The sequence below is a fragment of the Perognathus longimembris genome, chromosome 10 (assembly GCF_023159225.1).
Source record: "Perognathus longimembris pacificus isolate PPM17 chromosome 10, ASM2315922v1, whole genome shotgun sequence".
In the NCBI taxonomy this organism is placed as follows: domain Eukaryota; kingdom Metazoa; phylum Chordata; class Mammalia; order Rodentia; family Heteromyidae; genus Perognathus; species Perognathus longimembris.
The window spans coordinates 23,434,183-23,457,300 of record NC_063170.1 but is presented as its reverse complement, the minus strand read 5'-3'; the positions used below and the strand labels follow the sequence as shown (position 1 = coordinate 23,457,300).

At 38.0% G+C, this 23,118-nt stretch overlaps 1 protein-coding gene across 12 annotated transcripts in view; it reads left to right on the top strand.

The window, feature by feature from the left end:
* The window catches only part of Chd9 (chromodomain helicase DNA binding protein 9), a 208,453-nt gene extending 192,814 nt beyond the window's left edge, over positions 1-15,639 (top strand). For all 12 annotated transcript variants that reach the window (XM_048355606.1, XM_048355609.1, XM_048355607.1 and 9 more), the window contains 5 exons: positions 2,346-2,485; positions 3,337-3,558; positions 5,650-5,778; positions 9,092-9,196; positions 10,845-15,639. In XM_048355606.1, the coding sequence (XP_048211563.1) occupies positions 2,346-2,485; positions 3,337-3,558; positions 5,650-5,778; positions 9,092-9,196; positions 10,845-11,735 (1,487 nt within the window). In that variant the 3' untranslated portion in view covers positions 11,736-15,639. The remainder of the gene's footprint in view (positions 1-2,345; positions 2,486-3,336; positions 3,559-5,649; positions 5,779-9,091; positions 9,197-10,844) is intronic.
* The last annotated feature ends 7,479 nt before the right edge of the window (positions 15,640-23,118 follow it).

The following is a 23,118-nucleotide window of genomic DNA, read 5'->3' as shown; positions in this document are numbered from 1 at the left end:
TGTGATTGGTTTCTATTAAAACAGGAGTACAAAATGATCTTAGAAATAGTGTACACCATGCGAGAGATAGTGCCACATGCCTATAAATCCTAGTTACTTGAGAAACTGAGTTCCAAAGGGAACCAAGGCCAGCCTGGGAAAAAAACAAAACAAAACATGTACATATATGTGTGTGTGTGTGTACGTACATATGAGATCCCTGTCAATCAAAAGCTGGGCCTGGTGATACTTACCTTTCATCCTAGCTATGTAGGAGGTTAAATATAAATAGGATTACACTTCAGATCACCCAGTCAAAAGCAAGAACTTACTCAGCAAATAACAAAAGCAAAAAGACTAGAGATGTGGCTCCAACAGTAGAGTACCTCTTGAGTAAGAACAGCACCTTTGATTCAATACTACAGCCCCACTAGAGGTATTAAAACATAAGTAATATACTTCAGGCAACTATAGGATATAGGAATTATTTATGACTACTCAAGAGGCAGTGATCCAGGAAGATAGAGAACCAAAGATTGTCTGAGCAAAAAGTTATACTCCCCTCTCAACCCACAAGGTTAGACTCCCCTTCTCAGTCAGTAAGCCAAGACTGGTGGTATGGGTCCGTGGTCCCAGCCACACAGGGGGAATCATAGGAGGATCATGGTCCTAGGGCTCCAAGCGAAACCACAGAGCACACCTGAAAAAGTAACTTAAAAATACAAAAGGGGGCTGAGAATATGGCCTAGTGGTAAAGTGTTCACCTCATATACATGAAGCCCTAGGTTTGATTCCTCAGCATCACATATATAGATAAAAGCCAGAAGTGGCACTGTGGCACAAGTGGCAGGTTGCTAGCCTTGAGCAAAAAGAAGCCAGGGTCAGTGCTCAGGCCCCGAGTCCACGCCCCACGACTGGCAACAACAACAAAAACAAAAACAGGGACTGGGCATATGGCCTAGTGGTAAAGTGCTTGCCTCATATACATGAAGCCCTGGGTTAGATTCCCCAGCACCACATATATAGAAAAAAGCCGGAAGTGGTGCTGTGGCTCAAGAGGTAGTGTGCTAGCCTTGAGCAAAAAGAAACCCAGGACTGGCAACAAAAACAAAACAAAACAAACAAAAATACAAAAGGACTGATGGCATGACACAAGTGGTAGACTGCCTGCCATCAATAGCAAACTCAAGTTTGCTATTTTTTCAAACCCCAATATAGTGCTATTGTGCGCTAGTGCACGCGCGTGTGCACACACACACACACACAAAACTATCATCCTCACACATTTGTAATAGGAACAAAGTTCCCTTTTTGTTTAGCAAGTTAGAAGTAAATTTTTCATGCTGTACATTATTCTCTATAATTGATGCCTTCAAAAACAGCATAGTTAACCTTTTCTTAAGGCTACATGATAAACTTGACATTTTGAAACCAACAAGTATATCTCCCCTTGGGGCTATCTTTATTTCTTCTAAACATGAATTGGTTTGAATCAAAAAAATACTTACTGAATACCAAATTTGTGCTGTGTGCTCGGGAGGCGTAGGAGTGTTCAATGTTGTTTTTATCTTTGTCTAATATACTTTAGGTCCTTCTAAAAGTATCAAGAGAAATGCTCAACATTAGCTGGGTCTCATTGTGTGGACCGCCACATATGTCCTCTTCGAAATACTGGTTTTCAATTAAAGCAGATAAATGAATTAAATTTCTTTTATACTTTCTGTATCAATAAAATTAGCAATTCTTACAAACATTTCAAAATTCCCACTGTGCATATGCATAGTATGAAGAATTCCTATAATTTGGGAAAATAAGGCTTTATTATAAGTGTTAACTTGATTACTGATTCCATTTCCTGTTATTACTTTGAATTGTAGGTTAGTTTAGCTTAGTCAGTGTCAATTTGGTTTCTTGTGGGTTCATTAACTATTCAGTCTAATTTTCCAATTACTAGACTTTCAGAAAAGTAAAAATATCAGTTCTAATGTGAGTTTCCCATGCTACTGAGATACAATTCCTCCAAGTTATGTTTTGCCCTTACAGTTTGTGGTCAAAGGAGCACCTTGATGAGATGGGAACAGAGAAGTAATATATGTTTTATGTTCTCTTTTGTTCAACCTTAGTGAAGTTTAATACCAGTACTCTTAACCCTGATAGCTCCACTCTAAATGGAATTGATAGTTCTGAAATTTTTATTGATATTGCAACTGAAGATTATACAACCTACTTATACATAATTCCTTCATTAATAGTACTGTTTTAATAGTAATTATAACATTAATGTGGCAGCTATGCAGAAAACATTTTAAAATCTATATTAATCATACTGTTTTATTGTTTTTAATCATTTTTAAATTTTTGATTAGGTACTTCGATTCAGTCAACGCTTGGTGCCAATGGAGTGATACTAGATAACCAGCCTATAGTCAAAAAAAGGCGAGGAAGGAGGAAGAATGTAGAAGGTGTTGACATAATGTTTTTTAACAAGAATAAACCACCCAATCATGTAAGTAATACTTAAAAATTACTGATCTTTCAGTCTCAAATTCAATACTAGCAAATAACCATAACTTAGGGTTTGTGTCCTGTCTGTCTGTCTGTCCGTCTTGGGGCTTAAACTCAGAACCTGTGCACTGTCCCTGAGTTTCTTTTGTTAAGACAGTGATTGTGTGCCATTGACTCATGTCTATAATCCTAAAGAGGCTGAGATCTGAGGATCGCAGTTCAAAGCCAGCCCTGGCAGAAAAGTACCTGAGATTCTGACCTAGCAAATTAACCATCAGAAAAGATGAAAGTGGAGCTTTGGCTCAAGTGGTACAGAACTAGCCTTGAGCAAAAAAAGCTTAGGGGCAGCACCCAGGCACAGAGTTCAAGCCTCGAGACTGGCACACACGCACAAAAAGAATAGGAATGAGGGCTGGGGATATAGCCTAGTGGCAAGAGTGCCTGCCTCAGATACACGAGGCCCTAGGTTCGATTCCCCAGCACCACATATACAGAAAACGGCCAGAAGTGGCGCTGTGACTCAAGTGGCAGAGTGCTAGCCTTGAGCGGGAAGAAGCCAGGGACAGTGCTCAGGCCCTGAGTCCAAGGCCCACGACTGGCCAAAAAAAAAAAAAAAAAAAAAAAAAAGAATAGGAATGAGAAGTATACTATGGTAAAGTATTAAATCATACTATATTAAAGTATACTATATAAAAATTATGAAGCTGTATGGTCATTGCTATTGAAGTACTGTTACAATATTACTATATGTAAACATTAATGCCACACTTGAAAATTTATTTTCCAGGATCTGTTAAATTAAAATTGAAATTATGAAGCATGGAAATAAAAATATTTGCTGTTTCTGTACAGGTAACTTTAGGTTTAACCACCTCACAGATCTCCCCAGGGGTACATCCAGCACTGTCCTTTACTCATCCTCAAAGAATTCCTGATACAGAAAGTCCAGTTCCTGTTATTAATCTTAAAGATGGAACAAGATTGGCAGGAGATGATGCACCGAAGAGAAAGGATTTGGAAAAATGGCTTAAAGAGCACCCAGGTTATGTGGAAGATTTAGGAGCTTTTATTCCTGTAAGTGATGCCTTTAAAAGCTTGGTATATTTTGTTTCAATAGTCTGTCAAGTGTATAATGACAAAGCATAAATTCTCATCTACTTATGTTCTATTTATGTTTTTCTTAAGATTTAGGAAAATAAGCATAAAAATACAGTTAATGCTTTCCTATGATGCATTGTAGCAGCGTTTTCCATACTGTCTTTAATAGGGCTGGGGGTATTGCTTAGCATGTGCAAGCCCTAGCACTGAGCATGGGTGAAGTGAATTCAGAAATAATTATTTAATGTAAGATTGATTTATAACATACAATACTGTGTAGACCCAATGTAGATTGAAGAAGCACAAAATTTCCTAGCCTTTTTCTGAAGGAGTTTATTTTAAAACAATGATCATAGAAAACTAAAGATGTATGCCCCTGTAACTGCTTCTTAACTTTACATCTATTATCTTATTTTCTACTCCTAACAGCTTTATTAGGATGATACTATTAGAACTATTAACATAAATAAAGAAATTGAAACACTTGACAGTTTAATGATCCAAAGCCATATATATGGTTTAAAGGCTGAAGATACAGTAGTGAGCAACCTAAAGTTCTTACAGCATTTATACTATAGTCTCTGAAGAATTCTCAAACTTTTCTCTCACTACTGCAAAAAGAATTTTTGTGTTGTTGTTGAACCTGTGGGTCTTACTGTGTAACCCAAGCTGCTCTAGCCTGCTGAGCACTGGGATTATAATTATGTACCCCCACATATCTCTGAAAAGACATTTTTAAGTTTTTGTTATCCATCATTTTCAGTACAAATAAACTTTTAATATATTAGATAAGTTTAGTAAGACTTGAAAGCCTGTTTGAAAGTTAGCATTTGTTGGATTAAACAGTACAAGGTTTGATGGCTCAGGCCTATAATTCTACCAACCTGGAAAGCAGAAATCAAGGAAAAGCAGCAGTTCAAGACCAGCCAGGGCACAAAAGTTTACAAGACTATATTTCAACTTAAGGCTAGAAACAGTGACATGTGTCTGTTATTCCACCTACAGGGGAAGCACAATGGTATACACCTCTCATCTTCAGCAACACAGGGATGCACAAGTAGAATGAAGTCTAAACTGGCCTAGTCATAAAGCAAGACCATACCTCAAAAATAGTCAGTGTAGCAAAGCACTGGTGGCTCATGCCTATAATTCTAGCTACTCCGGATTCTGAGATCTGACAATTGAGTTTCAAAGCCAGCCCAGGCACAAAAGTCCATGAGACTCTTATCTCCAATAAATTACCAAAAAAAGTTGGAAGTGGCACTGTGGCTCAAGTGATAGAGTATCTAGCCTGAGCAAAAGAATCTCTTGGACAGCACCCAGGCCCTGAGTTCAATTCCCGGTACTAGCAAAAATGATGAAAAGAAAAATAGCAAATATAAAACAACTGGGATAATTGTTCAAGTGATAGAGTGCCTATAAGTCTGAGGCTCTTGAATTCAATCCCCAGTACTGTAAAAACTAAAACTTAATTATAATAATAATAGTAATAGTAGTAGTAGTAGTGGTGGTAATAAGATAACATCTACTTTTCTAGGGATACTTTATATTAATGATTTCTTGCACTTCACACATTATATGAAGGATCATGCTTTCATAGAAGACTATAGTTAATGATCATTACATTGGCTTGAATAATTTTTCACAAATATGCTTTGCAGAAAGATGCATGCAATGCTTTTTATTAAAAATAAAGTTTAAATGTGTGTGTGTGTGTGTGTGTGTACTTTTGTGTGCAGATATGGGAGCTTGAACTCAGGCCCTCACTCTCAATTGGCTTTTTCACTAACTCTACCACTTGCTCTCCTTCCAGCATTCTGCTGGTTAATATAGATCTATGAGTTGTCAGTTTTATCTGCCCAGACTTGCTTGGAATGGATATCCTCTGATCTTAGCCTCCTGAACTGGAGCCCAGCATAAATTTTTAAGTATTTTTAAAGTTTGAATACTAAAGGATAATGACTAGACATCATATTGAATTAAGTTTAGAGCAACTTCCATGTGATGTTTCTATTAGTTTTGCATAAATAAATAATCTAAACCTGTTTCTTTGTCCATGTGCTTCAGAAAATGCAACTACATGAGGGAAGACCTAAACAGAAAAGGCATCGTTGTAGAAACCCTAATAAACTAGATGTTAATAGCCTCACTGGAGAAGAACGTGTTCAGCTGATTAACAGAAGAAACGCCAGAAAGGTATTTTTGTATTTTTTGTTGATAACTAAAATGCTATTTCACTCTTAATTATTTTCTAACAAATTAGGAAGTGGATTGACCTAGCAGATAGGTGAAGAAAGATGAGTATGTGTGAAGAAAGATGTGTATGTGCCAGTCCTGAGGCTTGAGTTCAGGGCCTGGGCACTGTCATTCAGATTTTTGCTCAAAGATAGCATTCTGCCACTTGAGCCACAGCTCTACTTCCAGTTTTTTGGTGGTTGGTTCCTTCCTGGGCTGATTTCAAACTGCTATCTTCAGCTCTCATCCTCCTGAGTAGCTAGGATTACAGGCATGAACCACTGGTACATAGCCTTAACTTTATGTAGTTTAATTTCAAATTCTACTCTGTTGGCTAAGCTATTAAATGAAATAGGCAAGTCAGTCAACATTGTTGCCCAAGTAAAGCTATTGCCAATGGTTGTGCATTGCACAAGGGCCCTACATCTAAGGCAGCAATTCTGTACAGAGCCATTGGCCCTTTGCGGTTTTGAATGAGGCCTGGAGACTTTGGTTTCCAGCAAGGACAGGGTGAACACCCAGAGAATGCTGCTTACACTCTGAGTAAAGGACAGAGATGGTGCCAACTTCCTACAGTATTTAAGATGGCCCCTACACTACCAATCTAGAATATCTATGGTACAAAGTGATTTAAGAGGATTCCATTCACATGCATAGATCTATTACATTTCATTGTCATAATATCTTCTCGATGGCCTTAAAGTGTTTTGTTTCCTCAAATGTGGCATATTACATAATTTTCTGATAGATGGAAATAAAATATCTAGACAAAGGAACTGTGTATACTAATAGCACTCATGTGCTTCTTCCTTTGTTTTACTGATTGAGGTCTTTCTAATACCTATTCCTGATCAGAGATGGCTTAGTATTTGATTCATCAAATAGTTTGATATATCAATTCGTCTTTCTTCTAACTCATCAAGTTAATTATAGACTTGTGATATACTTTAAAAAAATTATTATTAGCTGGCTGCCAGTGGCTCACACCTGTAATCTTAATCCTAGTTATGGGGCTTGATCTCAGGGCCTGGGCTATCCCTGAGCTCTTTTGTTCAAGACTAGCATTCTGCCACTTTGGGTCACAGCGTCACTTCCAGGTTTTGATTGGTTAATTGTAGATGACAGTCTCACTGGAACTTTTCTGCCCAGGCTGGCTTCAAACTGATCCTCAGATCTCTGCCTCCCGAGTAGTTAGGACTATAAGCCTTAGCCACCAGTGCCCCGTCTATGTTTATTTTCTTGAGGAGTCTCCAAAGCACTTTCCAGAGTGGTTTACATTCTCATCAACAATGTAATAGGATTCTCTTTTTCTATATATCACTGCAAGAATTGGTTAGTATTTGTATTCTTGATAGTGACCAATCTTACTGAGGTGAAATTGGATTTCAGTGACGTTTTGATTTGTATTTTCTTTATGGCTAGGGATATTGGCCCTTTCCTCATGTATTTATTGGCCATTTTTAGTTCTTCTGAGAAGGTTCTATTTAGTTCTCCTGCCCATTTATTAATTAGGTTATTGATTTTTGTGAGGTTAATTTCTTGGTGATTATACTTTTGAAAATGTACTTTTGATCAATGTTTTCTAATAAGCCCCTCTACAGATGAATGGATCAAAAAAATGTGCTACCTATACACAATGGAATACTACATAGTGATTAGAAATGATAAAATATTGGTATTCACAGGGAAATGGTCAGAACTTGAACAAATAATGTTGAGCGAGACAAGCCTAGAACACAGAGAACAAAAGGGCATGGTCTCCTTAATATATGACTGTTAGGTGGGGGTGGGGGTAACAGTAGAGACTACGTCTGTGAAACAAAAAACTTCTTGTCAAATGGTATTCCCACAGGTTTGGGTCAGCGACCTTACATTATGTATCTAAAACCAAACAACTACTAAACATAAAAAGGTCTAAAATAGACCTTTCAGTGGATCACAATAGCTCAACAGCTATGTATGTATGATCATATAAGACAAGGATAAGCAAACTCTATTGTTGATGTTATATTTAAAGTTCTAGGTGAATTTCCTTTGTCGTACGCCACGTAGCTACTGTATATGATTTTGGTACACTGGGTATTGTATATATGCCTACCTGCTCTAGGGAAGGGAAAGAAAAACAAGGGTGTAAGATATCACAAGATATGTACTCACTGCCTATTATGTAACTGTATCCCTTTTGCACAACACCTTGTCAACGAAATTTATTAATTAAAAAAAATCTTGTTAAACTTACACTAACTACTATATGTAGTTTTTTATCTTTTAAATGTTACTTTTGATTGGTTGTATCACTTCACATGCAAAGAATATGTTAACTCATGTATTATATATATATGTATTTAGTTGACACACATGATAAATAAATTAGGACATGGAGCCTTGAGACATGTGGGAGGGTTTTTGTATTTTGAAACCGACGTTTTCAGTCCTATTGGCATTACTAGCTGGCTTTAGGCAACTTATAGAACTTTGCTAAGGCTCTGTACCTCATTTGGAAAATAGAAATAATACTATCTAAATAGCATACTGTAAAACTAAAATAAAAATGTATTTAAAGCTATTAGCACAGTTTGGCATATTCTATGTATTTATTATATGCCATGCATTACTCTAAAGCATTTGAATTGTCTTTATTTTCTCATCATAAGGGGAATAGAGGTGTGGCTCAGTAGACCAGCCTAGCTAGCAAACAGAAGGCCCCGAGTTCAAACCACAGTTTCCAAAAAAATTGTACTTCATTGATTTTATCATCATAAAACCTTGAAAGGAAAATTTTTTTTTTTTTTTTTTGGCCAGTCCTGGGCCTTGGACTCAGGGCCTGAGCACTGTCCCTGGCTTCTTTTTTGCTCAAGGCTAGCACTCTGCCACTTGAGCCACAGCGCCGCTACTGGCTGTTTTCTGTATATGTGGTGCTGGGGAATCGAACCTAGGGCCTCGGGTATCCGAGGCAGGCACTCTTGCCACTAGGCTATATCCCCAGCCCAAAATGGCACACTCTTAATTAGGTTCTCTTGCCCATCCAGCATAGTAAATGCTAATTCTCTATTATAGTGTTCTACTTATTGTACTTAAAACATTTACTTAAAATTTTATATTATCATACATTTTTATACTGTACCAATAGTCTATATGGATTGTGATGGCCTTTTCCAGTACAATTGTAAATATTTTAAGGTACTTCAAAAATATCACTTTAAAGAAACTCATAACAGAATAAAAATAATTTCATATTGAATAGTATATGAAATGTCTAACTTTTTTAATATAGGTTGGAGGTGCTTTTGCTCCCCCTTTGAAAGATTTATGTAGATTCCTGAAAGAAAATTCAGAATATGGAGTAGCTCCTGAGTGGGGAGACGTTGTTAGACAATCTGTGAGTATTTGACAAATACTATCACTTTAAAGTTTAAGTACCATTTAGTTATTTTAGATTGAATTTCAGTTATGAATTTGTAAAATGCTCTCTAGATAACATTAATTTTCTAGATCAAAATTTTTATTTCTGTAAATATGTAATTTCAGATGCTTATTGGGCTAGAATGCAGAAGAAACAGTATAGTCATTTGCTTTTATTTTCAACACTGAACCAAAAATACTCAAATAAGTAATCAAACTAGTATATATAAGAATATTTATCATGGTATAGTAGTAAAATATATGAGAATACAACTATTTTAAAAATATAATATTTTAAAGTAATACAGTCTATCCATATGGGAAATGGTTAATAGCTATATTTTATACAAGTTTCCAAATGAAAAGGAATGACTGTAGTACTAAGTTTGGTATAGTTCTCTTTATTTTCATTTTAGGAAGGTAGGTGGAGAGAATTACAGACTGTGTGTAGGCACACAGAAGAAAACTAGACACGTCCTGAAAAATTAGAGGAGCCATTTCTGAGTGATGAGAGATTATGGGTCATTTTATTTCTTTTTATCATTTATTGCTTCATGTATTATTAATGTTATAGTTCCTACATCTGTAAAGAGAAAATAGATAGATAAATTAAAAACAAAATTAAGTAATTTCATAACATTCTTTTCTTGAAGCACTGTCTAAAGCCGCAGTCAGAGATATTAGCCACTAGATTCACATGGCTGTTGAAATTTGCCTAGTCTTGATTAAGATAAAAATATATACTGTTTCTGGATTTTGAAAACTGTTCAGAAAAAATTATCTCAATTTTTCTAGATTACATATTCAGTGATAATATCTCAGTTGTATTAAGTGGACTATATTATTAAAATGAATGTCACATAGCTCCATTTTACCTTTATTGCAGCTCTTGAATTTTTTTAATTACATATGTAGCTGGCATTATATTTCTACTAGGCTACTCATTCCCAAGTTCTAAACTGAAACCTCTCAAGTTTTGTGCCCCAGAAAATCATGAGAGACTGACATGAAAGCAACATGGATTCTCCATTTGTCTGGCCTTACTCTCTCCCAGTTTGCAAGTGCTACTACTCTTCTGAGCTTACTATTAAACCATATCATACCCTGACTACCTTCCTTTTGAGAATCTTTTTCAGCTTTGCTGAATTCATTAATTAAGCCGTACTTTCACTGATTTTTTTAAAATTATTCTTTCAGATAAGAAGGGCCAGTTCTTTTGTCTTTTATCACATGGAGTAATATGCAACATGATAGGGTTATGAAAGTACCTTTAAAAAACTTCATGAACCTTATGTTTTCTATTCTACAAACTTAGACTTTAAACTATGGAAGAGGCTAAAGGCCTTTCTCTCTACTGTCTTTGCCTATGATGAAATGGGAGGTAGATGAGCTGTTTCAAGCAACAACTTAGAATAAAATTTGGTTATCCCTCCCTTAATTGATAATTCTATATAAACACAGAATAAGCTTACAAATAATTATGTATTTTAATAGGCTTATGGTGTAATAAGTTAATTAACATTGACTTTATTTTCATGTAGCTAATAAAAATGAATATATGTTTGTGTGTGCACATGCTTACATGTGCGTGCATATATATATATATTTTTTTTTCTTTCCTCTAGGGGTTTCTTCCAGAAAGTATGTATGAACGCATTCTCACCGGTCCTGTTGTGAGAGAGGAAGTGAGCCGCCGAGGGAGGCGACCTAAAAGTGGAATTGCAAAAGCCACAGCAGCAGCGGCAGCAGCAGCAGCAGCTGTGTCTGCCACCAATGTTGCAGGCAGTCCTTTGCTAACCAATGGATTACTCCCAGGTGTGGATCTCACAACTCTTCAGGCCTTACAACAAAACCTGCAAAACTTGCAGTCTCTGCAAGTTACTGCTGGGCTCATGGGAGTGCCCACTGGCCTTTCTTCAGGAGGAGACGCTAAGAACATGGCTGCTATGTTCCCCATGCTGCTGTCAGGAATGGCTGGATTACCAAATCTGTTGGGCATGGGAGGACTCCTGACAAAATCTGCAGAATCTGGAGCAGAAGACAAAAAGGGAAATGTCTCCAAGGAGCTAGAATTAAAAAAAGAAAGGACAGAGAGCCAAAATCCAGAGAATGGGGGAGAAAACTCTGTGTCAAGTTCTCCTTCAACTTCTTCTACTGCTGCATTGAATAGAGCTGCAGCTGCCAGCCCTTTATCTCTTAACCCACTATTACTATCAAATATACTTTACCCAGGGATGCTTCTCACTCCAGGCCTTAATCTTCATATTCCAACCTTGTCCCAGTCTAATAATTTTGATGTACAGAAAAAGAAAAACAGTGACTTAGGCTTGTCTAAGTCTATAGAAGAAAAGGAGGAAGATTCTAGAGTTAGAGATCAGGAAGGCAAGGGGGGACCTGAACCTAGTCCTCTCAATGAAAACAGCACAGATGAGGGTTCAGAGAAAGCAGACGCTTCGTCAGGATCGGACAGTACATCATCATCCTCAGAGGATTCCGATTCTAGTAATGAAGACTGATTTCCAGACTGCACTTAAATTATGAACTGATTTTCAGATTTTTCTTTAATTATTAATTGTAAATATCCCAGTGTTGAGTGCATCAATAAGTTACTGATGGAACATTTCAGTTATTTGTTTAGAAGTGCAAACTGCTTTCAGAGACATTTTGCATGTAATATTTCTTAAGATTCATAAGTTTCAGAACTAGTATGTACTATCAAATACATAATGGTATAAAATTACAACAAAAGGCATTATAATTTTGTTGGGGGTTAATTTTATGAAAATTGTGCTCAATAAGAGTTGTATATTTAATATATTTGCAGTGAACACAGAATACTTTATGCATATTACTGATTTAATTTTGAATATAGTTTTACAGCCTCCTTGACACCTATAATTTACAGATCAAAACTCAGCAATAATTTGGGCAGCTAATGAATGTCATGAAAGCTGTAGAATCTACATCACCATCCATTGCTTTAATTACATGAAAATGCTCTAGTGTTGTGATGCACTGCTGATGTTTCCAATTCAGGTACAAGTATGTTTTAAAGAAGAAATAAGTTTCCCAATCAGCCAATTTAACTGGCTACCTGTTACCTCAGCTGAGTTAGTTTAGGAAGTTTACATTCATTTCTAATTCTGTACTTGTTTTCAGGGGTTTTTTAAACACATATATCATATTAATCTGGCAAAGAATATGACTTGCTTTTTGCTGAGCTTTATTTGGAACTCAGTAAAATTAAGTCATACAATAATCTTGTGTCATGTAACTTTGGCACCCTATAGGCATAGATTTAACCTTTCAAAGTTTGGCCTCCTATTAGAAATAATTATGTCTCAGATGAGAAATGTCTTTTTCCAGGGTTCAGAAAGGGCAAACTCATGAAATGCCACTAAAAAGAACTTTCAACACAGCATACTTCATGTAAAAGAAATTGTTTGTTCGCTTTATTTGTGCAGAATTCTATTTGTGTTTTAATGTCATGAAAATATTCCAAGATAACAGATAATGGTAAAGTAGTGTGCATAATCTGAATTCATTTTGAGTTTCTAGGTATAAGCAGAGTAACTGTTGCCCTGAATCAGTGTTGGGTTATCAGTTTAAAATAAATATACTGTGTTGCCCATTTTGAAGATGCACTTTGAATTATCTCAAAAAGCTATACCTATAAACTACAAAAATGAACTTCAAGGCTTCTGATCAATTTCTTAAGAGTTCTTTACCATATAAAAGCTGATACTTGTCTGATATTTGAGTTCAGTACAATTTTTCCTGCTAAAGCTGCTATTATTCTGACAGGTAGAGGTCCAGACTCATTGAAAGCAATCATAACTGAATTAAACACAAATTATTTACGTTCTAAGGAGAGATGAATTCTAGCATTTTTTGCTACCCAAATCGGTCAGTGATAAAGTCTGCAAGGAGCGGGGAACACCCCAATTCTCTCCTATAAGAAATAGGGAAGAAAGAAAAAAAAAAAAAGCTTTCAGTATGTTTTGATAGAACTGTTTTGTCATGAATTAAGCAATTGTATTAAGTTTTCCAAGACCTTTACCAGTAAATTTTGTTTTTATATGTAAAATAACTAGCCCTTTATTGGAGATACAGTGTTATATGTATTTACAAAATTATATAAGTTCCATTGGGATTGTATTGATTTTTGTATTTTCCCAAAATAGTACTTTGAATTGATAGTCCTTTATGCAACATTTTAGCAATAGTCACTGTAATGCCCATCCAGGAGAAGTGGGTAGTAATCATCCATCATGGAAATGATATATTACATTCTAGTATCTTCCCTTTGCAGTATTGCACTTTTGTTTAACTAGAACACACCTATGAGATAGCCAAAGTTTTTCAAACACAGTTAACTTAGTTTGCCAATGGAGTATTTCAGCACCATCCCTATTTCCCTTCCTTCCTCTAGTTCTGCCCACACGATCTTTATTCCTTTCTTTCCCCAATTAAAAAAGAAAAAGGAAAAAAAAATCCTAGATCTTATCACTAAAGTCTAATTTATAGCAAATCTATGAAATAAAGTATTTTCCTAATTATGATCAGATGAATTTGGTTAACATCCTAGTAATTCTCTTTCTATGTAATAAGGCAATTACAGTTTTCAAAGCATTAAGGCTAATGTTAACTTTAAACATTCTCTTGGGTTTCAAGACATTTCTTTGTAGTATTGATTGGGGAAAAGTTGTCCAGGTATATCAGCTAAGAAAAATAACATGCAGATAAGTTTGTGTAAAGTTAAGGGTTATAAAGAGAAAAGAACCAATAGGATTACATAAAACTAAAGTGAGTTGAAAGGATATCCAAGTATGTGTTGGTAGTTACTAAAAGACTTAGAGCTGTTATTGCCTTGTATTTATAGCCCTTGTTCAGGTTTAATGATTTAAGTCTTAGTCCAATTTTTCTTTTGGACATTTGCAATATTTACCAATTGTGTTTTGTGTAGTCTGAATTTGCTTTCTGTAGTTGAGCAAACGTCTTAAAAGTCATTTGTAATTTATTAAATTACTTTCTATGATGTTCTATAGAGCAAATGGAAGTTTAATTATTTTTTATTAAACATATTCTTTGACTACCCATGATGTCAGCCTCTGTACATAAGACTTTTAAAACTGAATTTTCTATATAACTTGTTATTTCATTTATGAAACCATAGTCATAAGTCGTTCAAAGGAAAGTATATTTTAGAAGGTGGTTCTTTGTTTGTGAAATAAGATCTTACTATGTATCCTCCTCCTGGGCTCTAACTCAGGATCCTCCTGCCTGCCTCAGATTCCTAAGAGCTGAGATTACAGGCATGTATCATACCCAAATAGATTTTTTTAATTTAAATTTATTTTTAATCTTTAGTTGTGAAAAGGAGTTTCAGTTCAACATGTCCATTTATGTCTACAGTCTGCCAGAACAATTTTTAAATAACAGGAATTTACTATAATGATATGCACAATAGTATTTTAATGTTGCCTACTTCTCAATATAAATTTTTGGCCCATTGATGTGGATGTTTGTAAAGAAGTAAAAGTCTTTTATGGATCCCTAATTATTAAATCCCAATTTCTCAGTCTAGTCTCTACTCCATGTCAAACACCAAATGTTATCTCATTTAACACATTCAACTAGATCTTTATGCTAAGAAAAGCCTTTTTTTCCCTATTTTGTGAAAAAAAAAATACAACAACACATAAACACAAGCCAATTGCTTCATCTAGGACCCACCTAGAGGAACAGTAGTCTATTCTAGGGCTGGAGGAAGAATTGACTATGTTGGATGTTTTTGAGAAAATATATTTTATGTAAATATAAAATGATGTATGTGTTATTTTGTGAGTTACAAGAAGGAAAGTGATTTTTGACTATCCAATATTCATATTACACAATAAATTTAGAACTTAAGTCTCTATGAGTGTAACTCCAGTCCATAAGCTATTTTAAAATGCAGAAAAGCACAAAAATATTTAAACCCACCCAGAGATAAACACTGCTGGTACACATAGCCAGTCTTTTGTTATTTGCATGCTATATACACATCATGGGTTCAGTAGTGTCCAGAACTTTGTCAACCAGGAACCTCAGAATGTGATCTTACTTTGAAATGAGGGCCTTTGGTGTTTATCATACAATTGTCATGCTAGATTAGACTGGCCCTAAATCCAACAACTGGTGTCCTTATGAGAAGAGGACAGGAACCACAGACACAGGGAAGAAGGCCATTTGACAGGAGGCAGAGATCCGGAGTGATGGAGCTGCTCTAAGCCTGAGGAACACCAGGGATTGGCAGCCACTAGCAGCAGCTGGGAGAGACACCATTATCCTTCAGTCTCCATAGGAAACCTACTAATGCCTTGATTTTTGACTTCCGGCCTGAACTGTGAAAGAATAAATTCCTGTTGTTTTAAGACAGTCTGTGGGGTTTTTTGTTTGTTTTGTTTTGTTTTCCAATGTTGGAGATAAAATCCTCGGCCTTTCTCATGCTGGGTAATCATACTATATTTACTGCTAAGTTCCTAGTTTGAGGTAATTTGTTATGTTCTAGAAAATTAATATACTTTCATATTAGTATTATATCATTATTAATGTATTAGGCTCTATCAGAAAGCCTGGAGCTTTGAATACTGTTGGCTCATACTGATTAAATTTACTTAAAAAACATGGGCATTTAAGTTTATATATGTCCTTTTGCATCCATCTCTAATTACTAGTTCCTTAATTCGTAGATCTGAAATACTTTTTCTTTTTAAATCAGGGGCTGAGAATTGAAGTCAGGTTCCTGGGATGCCAGGCAAATCTTCCACACAATATGTTTTTATTTAGTCTTTCCTAAGGTCTGGACTCAGTCTGAGAGCTGCCCCTGAGGTTTTTTCCTCAAAGCTAGTGTTCTACCACTTGACCACAGCACCATTTCCAGCTTTTCTTTGGTAGTTAATTGGAGAGAAGGGTCTCTGGGATTTTCTTGCCTAGGATTGCTTCAAACCAGGATCCTCAGATCCTCAGATCTCAGCCTTCTGACTAGGATTACAGGGGTGAGCCACCTGTACCTGGCAACTTTCTCTGCTTTTAAGAATTTTGATCTTAGGAGCTGGGGATATGGCCTAGTGGCAAGAGAGCTCCCTGGGTTCAATTCCCCAGCACCACGTATACAGAAAACGGCCAGACGTGGCGCTGTGGCTCAAGTGGCAGAGTGCTAGCCTTAAGCAAAAAGAAGCCAGGGACAGTGCTCAGGCCCTAAGTCCAAGGCCCAGGACTGGCCAGAAAGAAAAAAAAAAAAGAATTTTGATCTTAGTGGCCAAGTTTACATTGAAGGTGTTAGCAATCATTTTTGCTACCTATCACAGTTGTGTATTCCTGTTTACTCTCAAATGTTCACAATATCATGCATGTTTTAATATGCCAAACTGACAAGTAGAGTAATACCTTAAATTTAAAACAAGTTCTTTTTCTTAGTGAAAAAAAGAAATGTGCATATTATAAAAAATCTGAGGCTATAAGCACAAAGTAAAACCCCACAATAACATTCAGAGGTAACTTCCACTTCCTCTGCATGTGCAAGTTTTGCATTAGTAAAACAAGAATCACTATATACATATGTGTTCAAATTTTGAGGGCGGTAAAAATTGTTTTGTTCCATAAGAGGAGCACATGAACTACCTTTCCCATGTCTCTTTGATGATACTGGGAGTTAGAATTTAAACAAAAAACAAAACTTTGTTGGTAAGTAAAAAATATGTTCACATCTTAGCTTGCATTTTTTATTACTACTAATAGGTTATTTTCACTTATGTAAGGCTATTTGCATTTCTTTTGCCATGGATTTGCTGTCCAAGTTATTTGCACTGTTACATAAAAGGTAAGTGTTCTTTTTTTTAACCACTTTGTTTTGGTTGGCTGTCATGCTAGGAATGGAACTCAGGGCTTTGCACATGCTAATTACATCCTCTACCTTTAGCTGTATCTGCAGCCTCTGGTTTTTAATGCCCAGGTATTTTTAGGTTTGCTATTTTATGTTGTTGAATTTTTTGGTCTTGTTTTTGAGACAGTCTTGCTATGTACAAGATCTTTCTTCCTCTTCCTCCCTAGTTCTGGACTATAGACATAGGCTGTTACACTTGGCTTTAATGTACAAGTTCTAATTTTTTTAACGTGTTTGCTTCATTCTTTCATCATTTCTGGGATCTTTTGTTGTCAATTTAGTGTTTTGTTTACTTTTTTTCTTTTTTGAGACAGCATCTTACTATGTAGCCCAGGCTAGTTGCAAACTGGAGATGTACTTTGTCTATAAAAAAGCATTTTAGGTTAAGTCCAAGAAGGAAGACCAAAAAGATAAGTGTTTCAAATCTCAGCACTACACTATCCCCTAATTAGTCACTTAAAGTTATCTATTATCACGTCACAAGGCGTTTCATGTATACATTGTGAGTCTTAGAAGGTAGCTTCCGGGGCTGGGAATATGGCCTAGTGGCAAGAGTGCTTGCCTTGTATACATGAAGCCCAGGGTTTGATTCCCCAGCACCACATATATAGAAAATGGCCAGAAGTGGCGCTGTGGCTCAAGTGGCAGAGTGCTAGCCTTGAGCAAAAAGAAGCCAGGGACGGTGCTCAGGCCCTGAGTCCAAGGCCCAGGACTGGCAAAAAAAAAAAAAAAGGTAACTTCCATGAACAAGGGGAAAGCTAATGTACCATGAACTGTAGCTTAAACAGAAACCTATTTAACATTTCTGGAAACTGGTAAGTACACAATATGCATTGTTTTGGTTTCTGGTGAGGCCTTAACTAGTTAACTAGTGTTCAGTGGATCAAAGACCATTCTTAGGCAAGTTACCTGTCCTTCCACTAGGTGGAGCCATTAGACACCTACCAACCTTGACTTTTATTGTATTGTGCTCATGGTATCTTCCAGGCCCTGGCATATGGCTCTTTTTCTAGTATGTTTGCTTCAGGTGTTCTTGATGGAATCATATCAGTCTAGCAATAGCTAGCCAGCCAGATAACACAGCCCCAAGTGCCTAAAGTGGAGATGGGGGGACGTAAATTACTGTAATTCACTTCAAATGTCTTGCTCACCTTCCATTCTTTCTCCTTTTTTTTCTTTTTTCAGTCAGTCATAAGGCTTGAACTTGGGGACTGGGGTCTCTGTGGTCCCTGAGCTTTTTATGCTCAAGGCTAGTGCTCTATCACTGTGAGCCACAGCCCCACTTACAGTTTTCTGGTGAGTAATTGGAGGTGAAGAGCCTCCTGGTGTTATATATGTGTAAATTATCCGAGAAGCCCCATATTGAAGGATCAAATCTTGGAGTTTTTATTAGCGCATTATCAATCTGCAGGCAGCCAGTTGTTACAAGGGCCTGAAGCCCACAAATATCCTTAACACTATCAGGAAATGGACCAGACAGGAAAGAAAGAACAAAAACAATAGCAACAAACCAATCCAGCTCCAATGGACTTGGGACACCATGGTGACTGGAGATGAGCCAGGACACAGGACACAGGATGGGAACATGGAGATATGTGGCATGGCATGATGGCACCTGAGCTGGCCTGACACTAAATAGGCTCAGATCAGGCGCTGGGTCACAGGAATCTCCCAGACCCAAACACTTGACGGATAGGCCATGTGCCCGCCCCTGTCTCTTGGGATTCAGGAACATCCATCGCCAGGGGATGGGACTTCCCTTCCTCTAGGAATCCAGGCACGCCCATCAAGACAAGATGCCAGATAGTACAACTCGCCATGGCCAATGATGGTGCTGGCCAGATCTGACCTCCATAATACAGTGGGCTTCCCTGCCTGGGCTGACTTTGAACCATGATCCTCAGATCTCAGCCTCCTGAGTAGCTAAGATTACAGTCATGAGCCACCAGCACCCAGCTTTACTTTCTATCCCTCTCTAATACTTCTCACTGAAAGAGAAGCCCTTTCTTCAGTTTCTAGTTAACTACAGGGAGAAACGTTTACTCTGAGGACTGCCAAGGAGAGGAGGAGAGAAGGAATTTGTGGATGATGAAGGCCTGTCTCAGCACATAAACCTGCTTGTTGTCTCCATACGGACCCTTAATTTTTCTCCCATAAAAATTCTTTGTACCCTGAAATTCCCTGAGATAGAGATTTTGACATGGAAACTCACCTTTGTCTTCTTTAGCATGGGCCTTTTCCCCCTCTGTTCTGTTCTGGTACTGGAGCTTGAACTCAGGGCCTGGTATTCTCCCTGAGCTTTTTCACTCAAGGCTGGCAATCTGCCACTTGAGCCACACCTCCACTTCTGGCTTTTTGGTGACAAGTTGGAAATAAGACTTTCAAATGCCCAGCTGGCTTTAAACCACGGTCCTCAGATCTCAGTCTTCTGAGTAGGTAGGATTACAGGCATGATCATGCCTGGTAGCACTGGCTTTTTTATATATATGTGTGCCAGTCCTGGGGCTTGAACTCAGGACCTGGGCTTTGTTCCTGAGCTTTATTGCTCAAGGCCAGTGTTCTACCTCTCAAACCACCACTCTACTTCTGGCTTTTTGGTGCTTCCTTGGAGATAAGAATCATTCCTGCTTTGTCTGGGTTTGAACTATGATCCTCAGATGTCAGACATGAACCACTGGCACCTGGCAGCACTGGCTTTTTAATAAACTTGTTTCCCTCCACTAATTTCTGCCTCCCAGGTCTTTGGTAGAGGTGGTGAGCAGGAAAAACTTGAAAGTATGTTCCCATTTGTACCATCTCACTGTGTTCTCACAAGAACTTCAGCATTGGACACATGTCCACACTGTCAGATCGCACATTGCTGTTAAGGTCATGTGAGTGCCACAAAGGGGAGCTGTGATCTTGCCCGCACCACCACCCCTGCCCCCCCCCCACCTCTCCAAGAAGCACAAGGAACTACCCTGTTGTTGAAACAGGATAGGGCTAGAAGGTGTGGCTTAAGTGATAGAACGCTTGGCCTTGTGAGCACAAGACCCTGAGTTAAACTTCAGTTCCATCAAAGAGAAAGGAAGGAGAACTCAGATAAAAGCTTCAAGCTGAAGCCACACACCAGAGACTCATGCCTGTCATCCTAGCTACTAAGGAGCGTGATATCTGAGGATCACAGTGTTGTGCCAAGTTGCAAGACCACCCCCAAGAAGACCACCGAGATTCAGACACTCCGAAATGCAAAAGCAAGGCAAGGCTTTATTTAACGAGCTGCCAACTCGGGCCTCGTCCTACCCACCGACACAGCGGAGGTTAGGAGGAAGCCTTGAGCTGTGATTACACAGGGCTTATAAAGGCAAAGAACAAGGTTACAACAATCAGCTGTGCAAGCAAGATTAGAACACAGGTACAAATCTGATTGGCTCAGGGTTCGATTCTAAAATGGGGTTCACGTGGTGGGGCCTGACTTCAAAGTCTGGCACCTCAACAGTTCAATGCCAACCTAGACAGGAAAGTCCTTGAGACTCTTATCTCCACTTAAGCACAAGAAAACTGCGAAGTGGAGCTGTGGCTCAAAGTGGTAGAGCACTAAGACTTGAGCAAAAAAGCTGAGGGACAGTGCCCAGGCCCTGAGTTCAGTCCCTATGACTGACCTAAATAGAGAGAGAGAGAGAGAGAGATTCAAGCCTGTCCCCTTCAGTACAGTTGTAGCAACCAGTATTAGAATTGGTGAAACAACTAATATCAACACTGCAACCGGAAACTCCTGCTTTCCACCTGACAGGTGTTCACTTCCCATTGAAAATGAAAACACAGGATGCACATCAAATACTCTACACCACACCCTTCTGAATCACCAGAGAGAACCCACTTAAGTACAATCTAAAACAAAGGGGCTGGCCCATGCCAATATGGAATACATTAGATCAAAACCCACTAATCACATCTGAAGAAGCTACATGTACATTGTGAAGTCCAGTTGGAAATGAACTCAACATTCTAACATCGGTACTCCAAAACAGATTGTCACGAGAAAGACTTGCCCAGGAGACTCACATAAGAGTAAGAAATACATCCATCAAAACAGATGCACAAATCTCAACATGGAAACACCATAAACATTCTCTTTTATTTTGTGCCAGTCCTGGGACTTGAATTCAGGGTGTGAGTGCTGTCACTGAGCTTCTTTTGTTCAAGGCCAGCACTATAATACATGTAAAAAAAAAGGGGGGGAGAAAAGGTAATATAACACCTCCTAAGGTTCATAATCCCCTAGTAATAGATTTCAACATTTCAAAGTGAAGTAGGTAAGATGAAGGGGGGTTTTTTTGTTTTGTTTTGTTTTTTTGCCAGTCCTGGGGCTTGGACTCAGGGCCTGAGCTCTGTCCCTGGCTTCTATTTGCTCCAGGCTAGCACTCTGCCACTTGAGCCACAGCGCCACCTCTGGCTGTTTACTATATATGTGGTGCTGGGGGATTGAACCCAGGGCTTCATGTATACTAGGCAGGTACTCTACCACTGAAGTGCCAGACTTTGAAGTCAGGCCCCATTTTACCACGTGAACCCCATTTTAGAATCGAACCCTGAGCCAATCAGATTTGTACCTGTATCCTAATCTTGCTTGCTTGAACACCTGATTGTTGTTACTTTGTTCTTTGCCTTTATAAGCCCTGTGTAATCACAGCTCAAGGCTCCCTCCTAACCTCCGCTGTGTTGGTGGGTAGGACAAGGCCCGAGTTGCAGCTCGCTTAAATAAAGCCTTGCCTTGCTTTTGCATTTCGGAATGTCTGGGTCTCGGTGGTCTTCTTGGTGGTGGTTTCGCGACTTGGCACAACACCACTAGGCCATATTCCCAGCCCAAGATGCAGGATTTTAATGAAATGGAAATTTTAAATGCTCAGTGTAACCTGAGGAATGTAGACAGATAAACAGTTGATCAAATTAAAGAAGTCAGGGCAGGACATGAATGAGAAATTTAGTAAACAGAATTTTTAAAGAAATTTTTTTTAAAAGAAACTATTCTCAGAAGTGAGAGGTAGTTATGGTGGTTTACACTTGCAATCTCAGAACGTGGGAAGCTGAGACAGGAGTTTGAGGCCAGCTTAGGCTACATAGTAATCTCCTGAGCTACATGGTATGTCTCAAAAAATTGATAACAAAAGACATCCATGAAAACAAAAAGCTCAAAAAGTCCTTTGTTGGGGGGGGGGGGGTAAGGGGAAGGCTGGGCACTATTCTTGAACTTTCTTGTCCAAGACTAGCACTGTACCATTTGAACCAAAGCTCCACTTCCAGCTTTTTAGTGATTATTTGGAGATAAGAGTCTCATGGAATTTGCTTCCCAGGCTGGCTTCAAACTGCAATCCTCAGCTCTCAGCCTCTGGAGTAACAGGATTAAAGGTGTAAGCCACCAGCACCTGGCAACAAGTCAAACTTAAAACTCCAGTTCAAGTGGAAGAAAGAATATCAGAGCTTGAAGATAAGTTTGCCAAAATATTAAATTCAGAAAGCAATTAAGAAAAAAAATTAGATCATTTGTGGTAGCTCTCACTGGTAATCCCAGCTACTTAAGAGGCATAAATTGAGAGAATCATGGTTTGAGTCCAAGCCCCAGACTGGCATAAATAAATAAATAAATAGATAGATAGATAGATAGATAGATAAATAAATGTGCTAATAAAAAAAGAAAGAAAGAAAAGAGTACCCAGAAATAAATCCATCAGGCCAAGTAATTGTCAGCAAAGGTGCCCAAAGCATGGATTTAGAGAAAGAATAACCTCTTCAGCAAATGGAGCTTGAGCTAGTGGATATTCATATAACGAAGTGTATAACGAAGTGTCTTATTTCTTATTATAAAAATCAATTCAAAATGAACTCAGGGCCTGGATCACTGTCCCTGGCTTCTTTTTGCTCAAGGCTAGCCCTCTGCCACTTGAGCCACAGCGCCACTTCTGGCCATTTTCTGTTTATGTGGTGATGAACCC